General features: G+C 39.1%; 1 protein-coding gene across 2 annotated transcripts in view; it reads right to left on the reverse strand.

Moving 5' to 3' along the window:
- The window catches only part of MAPRE2 (microtubule associated protein RP/EB family member 2), a 161,146-nt gene that overhangs the window by 124,809 nt on the left and 15,712 nt on the right, over positions 1 to 20,625 (reverse strand). For both annotated transcript variants that reach the window (XM_005586881.5, XM_005586879.5), the window contains exon 2: positions 8,755 to 8,816. Coding sequence is in view for 1 of the 2 variants with exons in the window: in XM_005586879.5 (XP_005586936.1) it covers positions 8,755 to 8,816 (62 nt within the window). In the remaining variant the exon portion in view is untranslated. The remainder of the gene's footprint in view (positions 1 to 8,754; positions 8,817 to 20,625) is intronic.

The raw sequence follows: 20,625 nt of genomic DNA on the forward strand, positions 1-20,625 counted from the left end.
CTTGCCTCCCGCCTTCTCAAAGCCCTGGTATATTTAAATCAGAAAGTAAATCATTACGTCAAAGAGACCTCTGCACCCCCATGTTTATTGAGGCATTGTTTACAATAGTCAAGATATTAAATCAACCTAGATGTCCAATAACAGATGAATGAATAAAGAAAATGTAGTATATGCACACAATGCCATGAAAAAGAAAAAAAAATCCTGTCTTTCACAGCAGCGTGGATGGTCATTATATTAAGTGACATAAACCAGGAGCAGAAAGTTGAACACTGCATATTCTCACAAACACACGGGATTTCATAGAAGTAAAAAGTAGAAGAGAGGATACTAGAGACTGGCAAGGGTAGGGGGAAGGAGAGGATAGAGAGAGATTTGTTAAAGGATACAAAATTACAGCTAGATAGGAGGGATAGATTCTAGTGTCCTCTACCACTGTAGGTTGACTATTGTTGACAATAACATGTAGTTTCAAATAGCTAGAATGAAAACATTAAATGTTCCTAACAGAAAGAAATGATAAACGTTTGACATGATGGATATGTTGAGTACCCTGATATAATTATTTACATTACACAGATCAAAACATCGCTATATACCCCATGAATATGTACAAGTACTATTTGTCAATTAATAAAATTAAAAAGCTCTGGTTTATAATTTTCTACCAGCTTCTCCTAGGCCTTGCCCACTGGCTCCCTCCAGGCAGCGTTTAAATCACTCAGGTCTCTTCTACCTTAAATCAACTGTTCTTCCCCACAGATCCTGATTTCTATCTCCATCTTTATAGTCAGTATCTTAAGGGTTATCTAAACCTGCCCTTTCCACTTTCTCAATTTCTCCCTCACTCCTCAACTTCTTGCATCTAGCTCCCATTCTGATCATGCCATTGAAATTATTCTCGCCAAGATCACTAACAACCTCTTTGTTGCTAAAGCAATAGGTATTTTTAGTTTTTATTATTTTATATAAGTTTTATGGGCATTTGGGTGTCCTGACCCTGCTCATTCTTGAAATGGTATTTTCCCTTGGCTTCCATGATAGCATACTCAACTGGACTTTCTCCTGTATTTCTGGCTAATCTTCATCTCTCTCACTTTCAAATTGTGGTAAAATGCATATAACAAAATTTTACCAGTTTAACCATTTTTAAATGTACAGTTTGGTGGCATTACATATATTAACATTCTTGTTCGACCATCACCACTATCCTTCTCCAGAATGTTTTCATTCCGCTAAACTGAAACTCTATTGCTATTAAACACTAACTCTCTATTTCCCCCTCCTCTCAGCCCCTGGCAACCACCATTCCACTTTCTGTCTCCATGAATTTGACTACTCTAGATAGCTCACATAAGTGGAATCATACAATATTTGTCTTTTCGTGACTGGTGTCTTTCACTTAATGCATTGGCCTCAAGATTCACCCATGTTGTAGCATGAGTCAGAATTTCCTATCTATGGCTGAGCAATATTCCATTGTATGTATATACCCCATTTTGTTTATCCATTCATCTCTCAATGGACACTTGGGTTGTTTCCACCTTTGGCGACTATGAATGCTGCTACTGTGAACACAGGTGTTCTCTCTCTTTTTCTTAATCTACATTTTAATTATTGGTGATTTTCAAGGTTCTACTCTGGCCTCTCTTTCTCATTCTATACTCTCTCGGGCAATTTTATCTATACTTGTGGCTTACTGCTTACATGCTGGTGACTCTCAAAGCTGTAATTCATTTCTTTTTCTTCTAAGGTTCAGGTCTCAAATCCATATATATATAAAGATATCTATATCCATATCTTTTTTAATGTCACAGACACCCTAAGCTCAACATGAGCAATACTGAGCTTCTGTTTCTTGTCCTCACATTTACAGTGTGTCCTGTCTCAGTAAATAACACTCACCAAAGTCCCCACTTACTCATGCCAGACACTGGGCACTATCTTCTGCCAACCACAGCACTGCCACTTATGGAGCTCCCAGGGATCTCACTGAACCCCAAGATCTTTAGGTGACTACTTCTCACTTTGCCATCCCTTAAGAGGGTCCTTAAAGATCAATGCGTTCTCCTCTAGAAAATCCCTCTCTATTACTTCCCCCTACATAAAATACCACCTCCTTAGGTGCTATTCCTGTCGCCCTTTCTTTACTTTTCTTCACAGTACTGAAACAGCATTTAACACATAGCTAGCACTCAATATGCATTTGTTGGATGAATGAATAACTCCTTGACGTCTTCCTTCCCCAATCCTTTCTATAGGTTGGTGCAAAAGTAACAGTGGTTTTTTCCACTTTTTTTTTGCCACCTAAATTGTACTTAAATCCACCCATTAACCTCTACCCCAGCTGTCACCACTACAGCCAGATGCTAATCATCTTCCACCTGGTCTCTCTGCTGTCTAATCAGGTCCCTTCCTGATCTTTCCTTTACACAGCCATCAGAGTGACCATTCTAAGATATAAAACAGGTAGTTTTACTTCTACGCTTAAAGGACTTCAACATCTCTTACAATACAACCCAGGGTTCTTCTTTAGCCTGGCAAGGCCCTTCCTGATCTGTCTATCTGTCCAGTCTTACCTGTCACTATTCCCTCAATGCTCCAGCTCATTACTGAACTTCTTTCCATTTCATTAATATGCCAAATGCTTCTCTTATTTTCCCTCCAGATCTTTGAAGCTGCTACTCTTTCTTCCCAAACATTTTCCCTTTCTCTGAAGTCCCCCTCTCCCCAACACTTGGCTAGTTCTTCCTTTTCCTTTGGGTCTCAGATTAGATGCCACTGAACTTGGAAGCCTTGTCTGACCTCTGCAGACCAGTTCTGGCTTAACTGTTGCTGCTGAGGACTCCCAAGGCAACCTGTACTCTCCCATCACAGCACTCAGCACTCTGGAATGGAACTGCCTATTTCATTAACATTCCCTACAGTGGGCCATATCTCCATCAGGGCTGAGATCCCTGACTGTCTCATGTAAAATCTATCCTCTGCCTCCGAACAGTGATGGAGCCATGGTAGAAGCTTAGAAGCTTAATTAATACTTGATACATAATGCTTTTAAAAAAATTTGCTTGAGACATTTCAAACATCCAGAAAAGTAAAAAAATCTTATAATAGTATAACAGACCTTCATACCCACCAGCTATATTCAGCAATTGTTAATATTTAGCCACATTTTCTTTATCTAATCATCTACCTCTGTATATTTATTGACACAATATTTAAGATAAAACACAGAGAAAATGAGTGAATTTTTAAGTCTTACCAACACATCCGTAGAACATGTAAGATAAGCTACTGAAGAAATGGAGGAAAAGGAACCATAAAGAAAATCCTCTAAACCTCTAATTAAGCCTAGTTAAGTAAAATTCAGAAATGAGACTGTTAATCTCTGCATCACAGTTTATAAATGTACCCTCATTCCATCATTTAATTCTCAGAAGTCTTATAAGGCAACTTGATTAATAAACAAGAGGAATCCCATGAAGAACCTGTAGCTCTGGGAGGGAAGGGGAAAAAAAATCAATATTTCAATATTTTCTCAGTGTCCATTATGCACCCAACAATTATGTTACCTCTAATTATTCCTACAACAAACAACATGTATTATATCTCTACTTTGAAGATGAAAATGGAGCTTAGTGAGGTCAAGCTATTTGTCCAGCTCACAAGTGGTAAGATCACAGCTCACTTTAGCCTTGAACTCTTGGATTCAAAGGTTCTGCCTGCTTCAGCCTCCTGAATAGCTGCAACTACAGACATGTGCCACCACACTGGCTAATTGTTTTTACTTTTTACTTTTTTTCTTTGTAGAGACATGAGGTCTCGCTATATTGCCCAGGCTGGTCTTGAACCCCTGGCCTCAAGTGATCCTCCAGCGTCAGACTCCAAAAGTGTTGGGATTACAGTCATGATCCACCATATCTGGCCTAAATAAAATTTTAGTTAAACATTATAAATTAAAAAAATTTTTACTGTGGTATGAGATAGGTAAAAATTATCTGATTGCTTTTATGTATACAAGGGATGCTTAGGTTAATCTAGTCCTAATTCTTACTACCTCTATGGTATAGATGAGGCAGGGCTAATTAAAGAAGTGACCATAGAACAAGAAGAATCAGAAGTGAAGGTTCTGGTGCTGTGGTAATGCCACTGTCTAACCCTAGAAAAGTCACTCAACCTCTCCTCACTTAAGAACGTTCATCTGTAAAATGAGATTTTGGATTAGATTATCAATGAGGTTCCTTCCAGTTGTTTTAAAGACAAAACACAAATGAAACCTACAATTCTTAGTGATTTACTTCCATCATCATCTGGTGAGGGCCAAGTTGTACGTCTCACTGATCCCAGGCCTATCCTCTGTGCATTCCCAGTAAATGTACTCACTGGGGAGACTGTCAGTGCAGGCTAGCTTTAATTAGAATGTTGGTCAGTACAAGTGCAATTACAAGAAACTTCAAAACCTTCAAACCTCCAGAAGCAGGTGTCCCACAGATTCTGACACAATAACTGATGATGAAGGCTGTGTCTTTCGAAAGAGAAGCCATGGAAAAGTTTCATTCCAGAGGAAACCAGCATTCATCCCTAACCCTGTGAATCCTCTGCCAGGCAAACTAGCCTGCTTACCACCCTTATACTGATTTTTTAAAAAAGATTATTTACTCCATTAGATAGTATGCTTTAAGAGCTCTACCTTGGTCACCTCTATATACGTAGCTTTTACCATTACTTGGCATAGAGTTGGTGATCAATACATGTTTATGGAATGAATAGCTAACCTCATGATCCCTGAGTATTCCAAACCAACTGACCCTCATGGCTCAGCTCAGATGTCATCTCTACCTCCCCCTCCCCAAACTCCCATTACATTATAACTGTATTTCTCCTATGGTACATCTCATTTTCTTATTACAGTCATTTACATATATCTTAGTTCCCCAGTAAAATCAAATGCTCTGAGATAGAAGTTATCTCTTGCTCACCTTTGAAAAACTACAATACCTAGCTGATAGTAGGCACAAAATAAAAGTAGAATGAGCACATCTTTCATATATATATATGTGTGTGTGTGTGTATATATATATATATATATATACACACACATACACACATACACCCCAAAACACTCAGCACAGTGCTTTACAGTTAGTAGTCATTCAGCAAATGCTATTGAATAAATTAAATGCTTTCTGAAAATGTTATGGTGAAACTGGTAGCCTAAAGCTACAAATGTCTGTAAATTGTTCCAAATCTTTGGGAAAAATACGGTAAACTAGATTAAGGGTCATAAAAATGGTCTATCCTTGACAAATAATCTCACTTCTGGAATTGTGACCTTAGAAAATAGATGAATAGACACAAACCAAACCAAACCAAACCAACAATTAGATCTGTATAGAAATTTAGCATAGCATTTTTTATAGAGAAAATGGGAAGATAGTAAGAATTAAAGCATATACTATGGCATGTTGATATAACATTATACTGCTATTCCAATGACAGTTCTGATGACCCATGAAAGTAAAAGATGCTGTGACTCACAGTAAGTAAAATACAAAGTTCACACTTATTATGATATGCACTGTGGAACATTAGGAATGCCTGTAAGAAGACCAAATATGCAAAAATAGAAAAACAGTTAATTTAGGATGCTAGTGTTGTTATGGGTGATTTTCTCCCCAAGGTTTTCTTTAAATGTATTATGTTACTTTTCATTAATATGATAAAACATTTGTTATAGTCAACATGAACTTTTCCTTAATGTAACTGATTATATTTCTCAAAGATAACTGTTTAGTGAGGATCAAAGCATAAAATTAAATTGCCTACCAATGAACTATTGCTTCAGTATTTAACGCTAAGACTCAAGTAATACCTGAGTCTTATACATCATGAGGTATAAAGTACAACCATGTTGTGTGTGGTGCAGGAACAAATTTGGATGAGAAACAAGAAGTGACACCCAGTAAAGGAATCTCAGGAACTACTTAACAGCAGATAGGATCACTCACTCGAGGAAATGAGCAATACAGTTTTCCCTAGGGAATTAGTTTCAGAACCTTCCTTCCCCCACAAGAATCCATTCATGCTCAAGTCTCCCAATTGGCCCACTGAATCAAGTGATACGAAAAGCTGGCTGTCCATGGGTTTCACATACCATGAATACTATATTTTCAGTTCACTTTTGGTTGCATATTTGGAATCCGCGGATATGGAGGTTCGATTGCATTTACTGAAAAAAAATCACTTATAAGTAAACCCGTGCAGTTCAAACCCATGCTGTTCAAGGGTCAACTGTACTAGTTCCTGAAAGGGTTAAATAAAGGAGGGTGCAACCCAGAAGGGATATAGAGAGAAGGGAGAGGGATTAATGATGGTTGTCTCTTTGGTTCTCTGCCATTTCTGACCACCTTAACCCATTTCTGTTATCTATCAGGGATGTGCAAATGATGGTCTACAGGCCAAGTGTAGTCCTTTTTTTTTTTTTTTTTTTTGAGACCGAGTCTTGCTCTGTCACCCAGGCTGGAGTGCAGTGGTGCAATCTCCGCCTCCCAGGTTCATGCCATTCTCCTGCCTCAGCCTCCCGAGTAGCTGGACTACAGGCTCCCGCCACCATGCCCAGCTAATTTTTTTTGTATTTTTAGTAGAGATGGGGTTTCACCATGTTAGCCAGAATGGTCTCAATCTCCTGACCTTGTGATCCACCCACATCGGCCTTCCAAAGTGCTGGGATTACAGGCGTGAGCCACGGTGCCTGGACAAGGCCATTTCTTTATGTATTATCTTTGGCTATTTTCACACTACAATGAGTTGAACAGTTGTGACTAACACTTATATGACCAGCACGGCAAAAATATTTACAATTTGGCTCTTTAAATACATGTTTGTCCCATACCCCATATATAAGGAGATTTATAAAGTGACACCCTATTTAGGTAATGGGCCACCTTTTCTTATTACTTTCTCTTCACCACCCTGCAAGATAGGATGATCATATAATTTATCATCCAAAATGAAACGTTTGGAGGGTGAAAGGGGGTGCTACCTAGACTATTTTCCAGGAATACAGAATTGAATCAGGACTGTCCCAGACAGACCCCACATATGGACCATCTACTATAAGGGCTAGCAGTACAAGATCAGTTTTCAAAGGGCACTCATGATCTGTGGCTGCAGACACAGAAAGCTTCAACGGTTTCTCTTCCTGGTTCTTCCTATTTCTAATGCCCTCAGGTACCTTTCCACTGACCCCTGTCCCAACTCTGCTCTAGAGCCTGCTCTGGCCCCCGAATATTCCAGCTGTTGGGGCACCATGCGGGGTACCATATCTCCACTTTGTTTGTTTGAGACGGAGTCACGCTCTGTCACCCAAGCTGGAGTGCAGTGGTGCGATCTTGGCTCACTGTAACCTCTGCCTCCTGGGTTCAAGTGATGCTCGTGCCTCAGCCACCCGAGTAGCTGGGACTACAGGCATGTGCCACAACGCCCAGCTAATTTTTATATTTTCAGTAGAGACAGGGTTTTGCCAAATTGACCAGAGTGGTCTTGAACTCCTGACCTCAGATGATCCGCCCACCTCAGCCTACAAAAGTGCTCCATATTTCCACTTTCACTAGAGTAAAAGGGGAAAACATCTATTCATCCACTAAAAAAACCCTAATTATTCCAAGTCAATACAGTAAATTTTATACCTGCAAATTTTAATATCAAGACAACTTCTTAAAATGTTATTGTCCTTTAAGTAGTAGAATTTCAGTTTCTCTTTGCAAATATTTAAAAAATGACCACCAGTCATAGCATTTATTACAATGAGGCCCCAAAACAAATATGGTATATTATTCATTGATTTGAGCTTTTAATATTCACCATTGCTGTTTGGAGAATTACTGTTTAAGAATGAGGTTTCTAATTTTATCATTCCAGAATTCTTGTAAAAAGAAGAAAACTAATACGCCCCCCCCACACTGTTTTTTTTTAAGTAAAAATGTTTGATGCTGTGGAGAAATAGGAGTAAAATAAAAGATGTTTAGAGCACCTTTGATGAAATATAGGATGTCACACCACACTTTGTGAGACTATTCTGTGTGAACAATAATAGCTTGTAGCTTTGAGACCTCTCTGAATGGCTTTCCAAATATTGCCATCTGGTGGAATTTCAGTTAATTGTTCCTTTGTTCCAAGGGCTCCTGGAGATGACTCTTGAAGGCATTACTTAGAGAGACTTGGAGTACTAGTCGGAAATAACTGAAGGTCAAAATGATTGCATCTCAAAGACAAATCCTAAACTGAAAAATATGAGGCTTTCTAGGTTCCTCATCTCTGTCACAAGCATGCTTGCACGCTCTCACTCTCTCTCTCTTTCTGCCTCTCAAAGCCAACAGAGTGGCTTCCTTGATTCTTAACATACCAAATAAAAATCATTTATTCATAAATAGCGATGTCATGAGTTCATTTTGACTATATCTTGATATTCTACCCTCCCCACCTATCCCAAGATTTTTCAAAATCAAACTTTAATTAATTGGCTAGACCATTTTTAGAGGAATTGCTAATAGCAATTAATTAGCCCTTCGTACACTTGGGAAATGGAATTTGGCTTGAAACAATAGTGTTTTAAAAGAGTGTATTTACTCAAATATTGGCTTTAATTGTATACTGGAATTTTGAAAATAAATTTGTTACAAGGACAATATTACTACTCACTTTAAATTGATTTTTGAGTAAGGAGTCATGCAACATAATTTATATAAACCTTACCTTGAGCATCCAGGCTTTCTCCCTGTCTGTGGAAATGAACTGTTCCTCTGGGAAACAGGACACTGGAATAGTAAAAATGGAAGGAAAAAGAGAGTGCAAGCATTTAATATCATGAAAATACGGAAGCAAAGAGTTATAATTTAGTTCAGTGGGTGTGGCCAGCAATGGAAAAAAATTAAAGAAAAAATACGCGCCAAATATCCAAAAGTCAATCGATCTTACCATATGAAAGAGATTAAGTCAGCCAGATAATAGAATTATACTCTCAATCTCTATTATTAGATCATTTCTCACATTGATTAATAGTTGATAAAAACTTAGTATAATGTCACTCCTATGAAAATAATTTTTCTTTTATTTTTCCCCTTGCCTGATAGTCTGATGTGATGGGAATCATGTTGGCAGATAACCCCAAGAAGCAGTGCCTCTAGTGGGGTATCAAATACCAACATCAATTAAAGTACTGAATTCCCCAAACTTAGGTTTATCCAGGTTTTATATCTAGTATCAACACAGCCTTTTTCTAGTCAAAAAGATTTTTAATTTCGACAGGATAAGCATTATAAACGACTTTAAAAGTGTACGTATCAATAAGCAGTAATTTAGTAATTTACTTTCCTTTTTGAGACTCAGTCTCGCTCCATCGCCCAGGCTGGAGTGCAGTGGCGCGATCTCGGCTCGCTGCAAGCTGCGCCTCCCGGGTTTATGCCATTCTCCTGCCTCCGCCACCCGAGTAGCTGGGACTACAGGCGCCTGACACCACGCCCAGCTAATTTTTTTGTATTTTTAGTAGAGACGGATTTTCACCGTGTGTTAGCCAGGATGGTCTGGATCTCCTGACCTCGTGATCCGCCTGCCTTGGCCTTCCAATGTGCTGGGATTACAGGCGTAAACCACCGTGCCCGGCCAATTTACTTTCTTTATATGAATTAGCTATTTATTTTCAAAACATGCTTTGACTAAATGAGGCAGTAAGACAGGAAACAGATGAGGGACAAATCCAATTCTGGTGGCTGAGAAATGCATGAGCTTTGAGTTTGCTTTGAGAGTCCAGTGTTTGGGGAATGAATGGTTACGGAGGAGGTTGCTATGGTTCAATGGAATGCTGCTATAAATCACCTGACATGCATATATGTGTGAGTCTTAACTCTCTTCCCCACTTTCCACCTAAGCCCTACATTGCTCTTCTGTGTTTTCTATGACCATTTCAGAAATGACTTAGGTGTTTATTTAGCTTAAAATCAATTGCGTAAAAATGAAATATTTGTGATAGATCCAACACGATGTGATTATCCCCAGACATAGTTCTGGAGATGCTGCTGTTAGAATTCTTTTTTTTTTTTTTAATTAAAAGGGAGGAGGTAGATATTTTATAGTTTTTCTCTAAGGGAAAAAGGAGATGGTTAAAAAAAGGCAAAGAACAAAATGGCAAGTGTCAAGAGAATAAAAGTAAAGGTGACAGCTGAATTGTTATACTACTCAGTGAAGGATTTCAAAAATAATTAATAAACTTGGGCTTGTTTAAAAATCAGAAAACTTAACATGAATAGTGTACCTAAATAGTATCAATAACTAAATTTAGGTATATTGACTACAATCTAAGTTTTTTCCTTCAGATACAATAAGTTGAATTTCCTTACATATTTTGCAGCAGAATTTAATTTTATGATTACTTTATATCTTTCTATAATTTAATGATAGTTGATAAACCTAAAATTCAGATTTTAACAATATTGGTTCCCATCCATGTCAGTTTCTATTCTTAAGTCCTTCAATTTTCCAGAAATTTGAACTGAATCAGAATAAAATTTTCATTTATCTACTTTATTTAATTGTACCTAGTAGCTGTGCAAGCCACTGGCCACCAAGCTATGAATCAGGAACGTAAGGTTTCTAGTTTATCTATAAAGCAGATAAGTAGCCCTTAGAAAATTCAGAATTGTCTGTATACAACTGGCCTTTTTCTATTTTCTGACAATGGTCCATTGCTAATTTTTCAGCATCCACAATGGATCAGTTTGGAGAATGACATTATTTATTGAACACCTTATGCACCAGTCATTTCACATATTTTATCTAATTTAATCCTCAAAACTGTCTTATTGTAAATGAAGAAACTGAGGCTCAGAGTAGTGGGGCAATTTGCCCAGTATCAGGCAGCTAGAAAGGGATAGATTTTTAATTGAGTCTGGCAGACCAGTAACTAACTCCTTTCTCTTTCATCTGTGTGTCCACACTAAAATACCTTAATAGCAGTCATTTGACGTAGATTAGAAATACCTGGAGAGCCTTCACTCCACCGTCATAAGTCCAGGACCTAGCATATGGTAGGTGCTCAAGAAGGTCCAGTCTTGCAAGGATAGAGGTCTAGCCTTCCCATCCAGCCTTTGCTAGTGGGGATAGGAGTGAGGCAAAGCTTGCTCCTGTTGTGTTTGGCAGGAGTAGAGCTCTTAGTGTCTGCAAGTCTCACACTTTACATAAAAACAAACTGAAAATGGATCATGGCATAAATGTAAAATGTAAGACTACAAAACTTGTAGAAAAAACAAAAAACAGGAGAAAATCTTTAGGACTGGGGCTGGCAAAGTGTTCTCAACCTTGACACCAAAAACACAAGCTGTAAGAGGAAACACTGGTAAATTGGACTTCATCAAAGTTAAAAACTTTTGCCCATGTGAAGAGGATATAAATACAAGATATAAACTAGGAGAAAATATTTGCAAGCCCAATATCTGACAAAGAACTAGTGTCTAAAATAAAAAACTCTCAAAATGCAACCAAATAAACCAACTTAGTTGGAAAATGGGAAAAAGATATTAACATACATTTAACTGAAGAGGATATATAGAGAGCAAATAATATTAAATGATATGCAACATTATGAGCCTATAGATAAAAGAAAATTAAAACTACATGAGACATCACAACATACCTATCAGAATGGCTAAAATAAAAAATAGCGACAACACCAAATGTTGGCGAGGGTTTGAAGAAACTAGATCACTCATATATTGCTTGTGAGAATGTAAAATGGTAGAGCTACTGTGGAAAACAGTTTTGTAGTTTTAAAAGTTAAACATGCGACTACCATATCACCCAGCAATTGCTCACTTTGGCATATACCCCAGAGAAATGAAAACTTGTGTATAGCAGCTTTATACTTAGTAGCCCCAAACTGGAAACCACCCAGATATCTTTCAACAGGTTAATGGTTAAACAAACTGTGCTACATCCAAACTTCAGAACACTACCCAGCAATAAGAAGGAACCAACTATTGACAGAAAGTAACAACCAGAATGAATCTCCAGAGAATTAGGTTGCGTGAAAAAAGAAAGTCCCCAAAAGCTATATACTGCATAAGTCCATTTATCTAACATTTTTAAAATGGGAAAGCTATAGAAATGGAGCACAGATTAGTGGTTGCCTAATCTAAGAGGAGAGGGTGAGGGCTGGAGGGAAATGAGTATGATTATAAAAGGCAACACAAATGTTTTTGTGGTGATGAGCCTTGATTGCATGGACATCATATTCTGGTTGTGACATTGTGCTATAAGTTTGCAAGATGCTACCACGGCAGATTGGATAAAGAATATATGGGATCTCTCTATATTATTTCTTACAACTACATCTTAAGGTACAATTATCTCAAAATGTATATATTTTTTAAATCAGATAATTGGACAGGAACTAGAATTGAGCAAGATACCTCAGTTTTATTTTCTTACCTTTTCAAAGAAAAGCAAAAGCCCCAAAGCAGTGGGCAAGCTGGATCAGGAGTTTGCTCCATTTTGCACAGATCCAAGAAAAAAAATAACTCACCCACTAACTTAGCATTCAGAAACCACTGCCAGTGTTTTGCTATCCAATCTTGCCTATGTTGGAATTTTCTTTGCTGTTACTCCCCTTTCTCCCTCATGTACTTTCTCAATCCACTAAAATTCATAATACACATATTAAAAACCAGAAGTGAGTTTGAAATAGCAGCTTGATACATCATGTATCTTTTTTTTTTTTTTGAGACAGAGTCTTGCTCTGTCACCCAGGCTGTGTAGTGCAGTGGCTCCATCTCTGCTGACTGCAACTTCCGTCTCCTGGGTTCAAGTGATTCTCGTGCCTTAACCTCCCGAGAAGCTGGGATTACAGGCATGTGCCACCACACCAGACTAATTTTTGTATTTTTTAGTAGTGATGTGGTTTTGCCACATTGGCCAGGTTGATCTTGAACTCTTGGCCTCAAGTGAGGCTGCCTGCCTCGGTATCCTAAAGTGCTGAGATTACAAGTGTGAGCCATGGCATCCAGCCAATACATCCTGTATTTTTTAACGGATCTCTCATACCCTTAAGTTCACACTATCTAGGAATTTTCAAAATCTTACAAAATGTCCACATCTTATTTGCGTAGAAATGGAATATTTAACATTTATTTTTACAAATGGGATCTTGCAGTGATGCCCAAGCTAGAGTACAAGAGGCTATTCACAGGCACAATCCCCATGTACTGCACCCTTGACCTCCTGGGCTCAAGCGATCCACCTGCCTCTGGATGGATCTCAAGTCACTGAGACTACAGGTACCTGTATGGAGTAGAATTTTATCCTTTGTGGTACTATTTTATGGATGACAAGGCAGGTGTTCTGTATTCTAAACTGGACCATACACTAAATAACGACAGAACTTTAATCGCCAACACACAGAGGAACTTGCCAAGTCCCCCTTCATGTTTGGAAAGATCACATTGACTTTTATCCTTTCGCCATTCTGGGCACTAGGGCAGCTCCTCAGAAATGAGCAGCCATAAGCCAGCTGCTTTCTCTGGCTTATGGCTCTGCTCGTTTGTTGGTTTTGTTTTCATTGAAAAGACCAAATATCTTTGTTAGGATAAGAGTCATGACTCTTTAACAAAGCACATTCTCTGTTTCTACAAAGGTCCATTTTCCCCATCCTCTAGAAATGTCAAATCCTCTTTCTTTGACAAACAAATCCAGAATTCCAGCATCCCATGTCCAAGGCACAGCAGCGGAACCTCTATCCTAGCTGGGGAGTCCCCCCATCCTCTGGCAAAGACTGCTACTTTCATGTCTGGCCACAAAAACTACAGGAACATGAAAGATACATCAGAATGAAAAACATGTTTGTAAAAATATTTCAAATAATGCCATGCCATTGAAAGAAGATTTCATTCTTTCTTCATTGCTATGTGCTTAACCAGTGAGGCTTCTGGTCAACACAAGGCTAAAGCATCCTCCTCACAAAGAAACAGCATTACCACCTCCCCAACTGTTCACAGCTTTTCCAAGAAGAGAACAGTACTGGGGCCTGAGCTCAAATTTTCCTCTAGGGAGTTTAGTAAGCTGTCTTTGGATCTCCAGAATAAGCTGTATCCTGAATTCCAAACTCCCCATGGCCACTTTGACATATTGAATCCCTTCAGTTGTAGATCACATTCTTTAGTGTGGGAGGTCCATAGCTTTCTAGGAATAAAGCAGCTTGCAGCATTAGCAGAAGGTCACAGGCCATTAATCCTGAGGTGGAGCTTACTAGATATTAATCTTTCAGAAAGCCCTGCCTCCATGCACTGCCTCAATTAGTGGTCTTGGGTTGGGCTCAGGGCCTTCTCTAGCGGCAGCAGAGGGGAGGCCTAGACTCCCTCCCCTCTCCTGTGCAAATCCTCCAGGGCAAGACTGCCAGGAAGCACAGAGCTGAGCACACATCAGGGAAACCAAAAACCAAATGAGCGTATCTGGCAAGTAAAGGAGGTCAGATTACACTGAATATTGGGTTAAGTCTGGTACAACTCATTCTTCTCCTTAAGAAAGACAAACTACCAAATGACCTATATTGTATATTTAAGGACTTCAAAAAAATTATAGCTCACTGCTAAATGGATTTTGGTGGTATATATTAAGAATAGTAATGATGTCATAAACTGATGGTCATTATGATTTAGGTTTCTATAAAAATAAAAGATAATCCCCAGAAAATACCTAAAATGATAGCTACAATAAAATAAAAATTCACTTCTTTTCATACAAATGTAGCCTAGCCCTTTCTTCTTGGAATCATCATTTATCCATCTGCTACTTTCTATGTGAATCAGAATTAAAATATTTTTTAAGATTGCCCTTTCTATTTTAGAATAGAATATTTATAGTGCTCAATGTACAAAAGTAAAATTCTTTCAAAAAAATTACATGAGACAAAACTACATATATGAGAAACAACACATATAGTTCTGTAAAGTGTTTTTATAATTACATAATTTTCACTTATCCTTTCATCCATTTTTAATCAGATATTTTTGAAAATAAAGTCATAAGCATAGAATAGCTCCTCTCCTCATGTGTGCAATTGATGATGAAATGTGGCAGAATGCATGTTACGTGGCAGAATGCATGTTACATGGCAAATTAGCACAGAGAGAGGTTCGATTTCAGGTTCAATTTCAGAGCCCAGGGTTCAAGTTTAGTGTCTGGGTCACAGTGGAAACTAAAGCCCTGCTTTCCACGCTTGCTGTCTTTATAGTCTGTAACTCCTTTGACCATGCAAAGAAGGAACACAGTAACATACTGAGGGTTACATGTGAAATCTAAGTAAGACTTTGACAGTAGCAAAAGGGCTGAAAAGACATTGAGTATCAAGGGCTGCTGTGACCTTTTGTGCTGTATTGTGCTCTGTGGAAATCTTTTCAAATTATATTTTAACATTTTTGGCCAAGTCCAGAGTGAGACTGTCTTAAAAAAAAAAAAAAAGAATTGCAACTTCGGCCAGTCTTAGTGGCTCACGCCTGTAATCCCAGCACTTTGGGAGGCCAAGTTGGGCGGATCCCCTGAGGTCAAGAGTTCGAGACTAGCCTGGCCAACATGATGAAACCCTGTCTCTAATAAAAATACAAAAATTAGGCCAGGCGCAGTGGCTCACGCCTGTAATCCCAGCACTTTGGGAGGCCGAGGTGGGCGGATCATGAGGTCAGGAGATCGAGACCATCCTGGCTAACACAGTGAAACCCTGTCTTTACTAAAAATACAAAAAAATTAGCCAGGTGTGGTGGCGGGCACCTGTAGTCCCAGCTACTCGGGAGGCTGAGGCAGGAGAATGGCATGAACCTGGGAGGTGGAGCTTGCAGGTGGAGCCAAGATTGTGCCATTGCACTCCAGCCTGGGTGACAGAGTGAGACTCTGCCTCAAAAAAAAAAAAAAAAAAAAAAAAAAAAGCTGGTAAAAGTGAGTGAATGGGATTTGTAGAGACCTGTAGGAATGTTTGCATAGCCTCTGTGCATCAGTTTCCTGTTTGAGCCAATGTGAAGACCCCAGGATGCTGATATAACAACAAACAGCCCTGCTCTTGGGGTCCCTGCTATGGGGTCTGCCTTACAAAGGAATCTACTTTCAAAAGGTTTGGGGGCCACATCAATAACTGAATTCCTTGATAGAAAAAAAATCATGCTAAATTCCACTCAACTGGGAAATATCCCAGTGAAGTTGTGGAGCAGGTACCCCAATTACACCGTCAGGGATAAAATAACTACTGGGGAAATCAATGTATTAATGGAAATAAATCCAGGTAACATATAGAACTTGAAAATACTTCTTAAAGGCTTTTCCTTTAGTAATTATACTTGTTTATAGCTCTTAGTTTTGCAAAATTATTTTATATATATCACATCACCCAGATCTTGAAAGTGTAATTCGTTTTGGTTGTTTATTTGTTTGAGACGGAGTCTCATTCTTGCAGCCCAGCCTGGAGTGCAGTGGTGTGATCTCAGCTCACTGCAACCTCAGCCTTCTGGGTTCAAGAGATTATTCTGCCTCCGCCTCCCAAATAGCTGGGATTACAGGTGCCCGCCACTATGCCCATATTTCACCATGTTGGCCAGGCTAGTCTCGAACTCTTGACCTCAGGGTATCCACCCGACTCAGCCTCCCAAAGTGCTGGGATTACAGGTGTGAGCCACCACGCCCAGCTAAAATGGTAATTCTTTTATGACTTCTTCTAGAGGTTCACTCTGCTTGCCTTTTAGTTAGCTGCTTTTCCCTCCTTATGCTTTTTCCCGAAGAGCTCTTATGTGGTACCAAGTTGAAGAGTCAAAGCTCTAATTGTGCTTCTCAAAGTTTTTAAAAATCATCTTCCTCACTCCTCCTCCCCACTCACAAGGAGCCTTTCTATCCCCTAAGGATGCTAAGAAATCCTTTAGGATTCCCTAATGCTATGGAATGAGATTTTGTCCATAAAAGTTAACCTTTGGAGGCCACAAGCCATTGCAATATCCAGTTTTCATTCCCCTTGAGAGTTTATGCTGTAATCCATTCGAGCAAACAGGCATTATTGACCATTGCTATTTGTCAGGAGAGGTAGGGATACAAAAATGAATAAGGAGGATACAAAAATAAATAAGAGATACAAAAATGAATAATGAATGAATGTTGCAAGTTGTAAACCTCCCACCCCCTTTTTTAAAGCATAACGCCATGAAACGAAGAGGATTATTAACCCCACCCTTTAGGTGAAGAAACTGAGGCTCAGGAAGTTTCTTTCTTGCATGAGATCACACAGCTAGTAAAGGAGAGAGTTGAAACCCAAACACGGGTCTTGTGATTCCAAATCACGGGCTTTTCTCATGGATCTATTCTAGCTCTTTCCTATGTTTATCAGGCTTCCTTTGCATACTATTTTTAAATGCAATTTCATATATTTGAAGCAACAGAGCACCACATTTTAGACCGCTGAAGACTTTGTATACAAGGTTTCTATTCTTTCATTTGATCAACATATTAGCCACTTATGAGTAGCTACAACACACCAAGTGCTCTGCTATGCCACATGCATCAGTTCATTTACTCCTCCCAATAAGCCTATAAGAGGTGTTATTCTTTATCCCATCTCATAGATGCATGAACTGAGGCTTCCAACCCATGTTTGTCGTACTTTGAAGCTGGGACTCTTGAGTACCGCCATACACACCTATTAGATTCCAAGTACCATGTTGGGTGCTGGGATTCTAAGGGTGAACAAGACACAGAACAGCCACCCAGGACTTCAGTGCAGCTGGGTAACCACCTAAGCTCTGCCTCCTGTCAGATCAGCTGCAGCATTAGATTTTCATAGGAGCGTGAACCCTACTGTGAACTGTGCATGTAAGGGATCTAGGTTGCATGCTCCTTAGGAGAATCTAATGCTTGATGATCTGAGGTGGAACAGTTTCATCCCAAAGCCATCCTCCATCCTCCACCCCACCCCCAGTCTATGGAAAAACTGTCTTCCACAAAACTGGTCCCTGGTGCCAAAAAGGTTGGGGACCACCGAGGTAATAGACATAAAATAATCATATCACAGCGCTGTGAATGCAATGATATTGACAGCAGGAGTGGAAAAATTTCTGACTGCTGTTTTCTTCAGGAGCATATAGAGTTTGAAGATCATTTGTTTTTCTCATTCTGAAAATTAGAGGAAAACAAGCATTTTAACTATCAGGTTCATCTGTGACAGTGCTTTCCTGACTTATGAATCACCTGGGAATTTTGTTACAATACAGGTTATGATTCAGTACGTCTAGGGGTTGAGGGGTGTGAGAATCTGCCTTTCTAAAATCTTCTAGGTGGTGCTGCTGGTCTAGAGACCACACCTTGAGTTGCAAGGCACACACACACTCTCTGTGCTTCAGGCTCCTTCAAAATCTGCTATGGTGGCAGATTAACATGCACTTGGTAAAGGAGCCACTCACTCACATGATCCCAACTGAGACAAACTAATGTATAGCTTAGACCTTACTACCAAACAATGGACACAAACATACAGCTTAGACCTTAACCACCAAACAAACAAAACTAAGGATGTGAAGTCCATCCTTGGTGCACACCACTTTTTTCTTTCTCCTCCTTCCCGTATTTATTCCTAGCCCCCAGTGGTGACATATTCACCTAGAATTCCAGGTTCTTAGGGAAGTTCTCCCCTTTTGAAGATGATATGTATTTAATTGATTAACAAGTTTGTGCAAATGCATTAGAGAATATTTTAACAAAAATTTGTTATTTTTTTCTCTGCGGACCGAGATGGCTGTCTCTGGATCTTGTTAAATGGGCACCCTCAATGAGGGCACTGTTATTTTTTTGTGTAGACAATTGGATCAGCTGAAGCTGCCACACGTATATCCAGCGTGCTTGAGAGATAGGAAGATGCTTGGATGTCCTTCCAAATTCCGTGAATAGCAAACAATGAGCTAAAAAACTTAAAAACTTTGCATTACTTGTTTCCACAACTGTATACTGTACTGGGACCATTATTTTGCCTAAAAGTATCAGGCTCAAAATGACTTTTGAGATTGCCTACACTTTATAGTAACATTCCTCTCTTGGTGCACTTGCATTTTCAAACTGAGGGAAAAGAACCGGCCACCGATGCTAGAATATCAGGAGTCCTCATCTACAGGGAGATGTGTCCAGAAAATGTATTTAACTAAGTTTTTAAAACCCTATGCATGTTTCCACGGAAATATGAGTTGGTTAGAGGTTAAGATACTGGTATAATTTAATACCTTTATGGGTTAAAGGAATCTCTGAGGGCTACCCTGAGAATCCAACTATCATTTGTAAAGCTGCCTGGTATAAAGAGCATTGGGACTTGGGATATCATTCCCTGGGTTTGAGGTTTTCCCAATTATGTGACTTTGGGCATGCCACTTAAACTCTGGGACCCAGTTTTTACAGTTTTCTGTAAAGTACAGCTCCTTAAAGAGCTGCTGCTACATATAAAAATTCTTTAGCAACTATAAATTTCTATGTACATGGAAAATACTTATTAAATTTATCATTATTATTATTGAATTTGAACATTTCTCCTTGGGCCTGATTATAGGGATATAAAATACTAAAATAGAATGAAATCTAGGGAAAACTAACAGCTTAAACAGAATAGGAGGGAATACCTATCTTGAGGGATGGTGTGGATGTGGCCTCGATGAAAAGGGCCCCAAGGAATCCTTGGAACAGGACCTTCTCTGGCCTTTCTGGCCCTGCCAAGGCCTTTTTTGCTGCCTCTTCTGTAATACATGACCTTGGCAAGCCCCAGTTTGACCACCATCTCTCTAAGGTTGGCAGCCTAGGAAAAGAAAAAAAAAAAAAAAGCAAAAAACAGAAACCAAAAAAACAAAACTATCTTTTGACCACAGCTGAGACTTCTTCTGTTAGCTTAAGGTTGAATAGTGCTCATAAGATTGTTGTACGGATTACATGTTTTATAGCTATCACTTCATCTAACACAGTGCTTAATATCTTTATCTCCCTCAAATTTTTTGGAGCCTAGAGAAGCTGGTTTTTCTTCTTTCTTGCTCCTCCCCATCCCACATGGTTTCCTTTTTCATTCCCCATGGGGATAGCAAATGTCTCCCCATCCTCCCAGTTAGTACAATGTGCTGGAGAGCCAGGAAGCAGCTCAGATGATCCGCAAAACACTGTCAAAACTAAATGATGTGCTATAAACTTTTAAAACTTTGCAATTACGAGTGGTTTTAGTAAAAAAAAAAAAATCCATGCCTCAGTTTTTCATCTATAAAATGGATTAAATGAGATGATCTCCAAGGTTGCTCTCAGCTCTAAAACACTATGATTTATTTAATTTGCTATTTGGCATAAATAATGAAGGGCATGTATTTCAAGAGTTATGTACTGATTTTGTGAGACCCTCTCTGTCAACCCTCTAATTATGCCAGACATTCAAGATGGGTGGAACACAACTAGCTTCATTTGTTCCCCTCAGGAGTGAGAAAGTGTCATGGAGCTGTACCTCTGGTCCAGAGTACAGTAACACCACGGCCCAATCAGGAGAAGGCTTTGCTTATCACAGACCCCCCTTTGGGCATCATTTGGCATTAATTTTTA

Source organism: Macaca fascicularis, chromosome 18 (genome assembly GCF_037993035.2).
Source record: "Macaca fascicularis isolate 582-1 chromosome 18, T2T-MFA8v1.1".
Classification (NCBI taxonomy): Eukaryota; Metazoa; Chordata; class Mammalia; order Primates; family Cercopithecidae; genus Macaca; species Macaca fascicularis.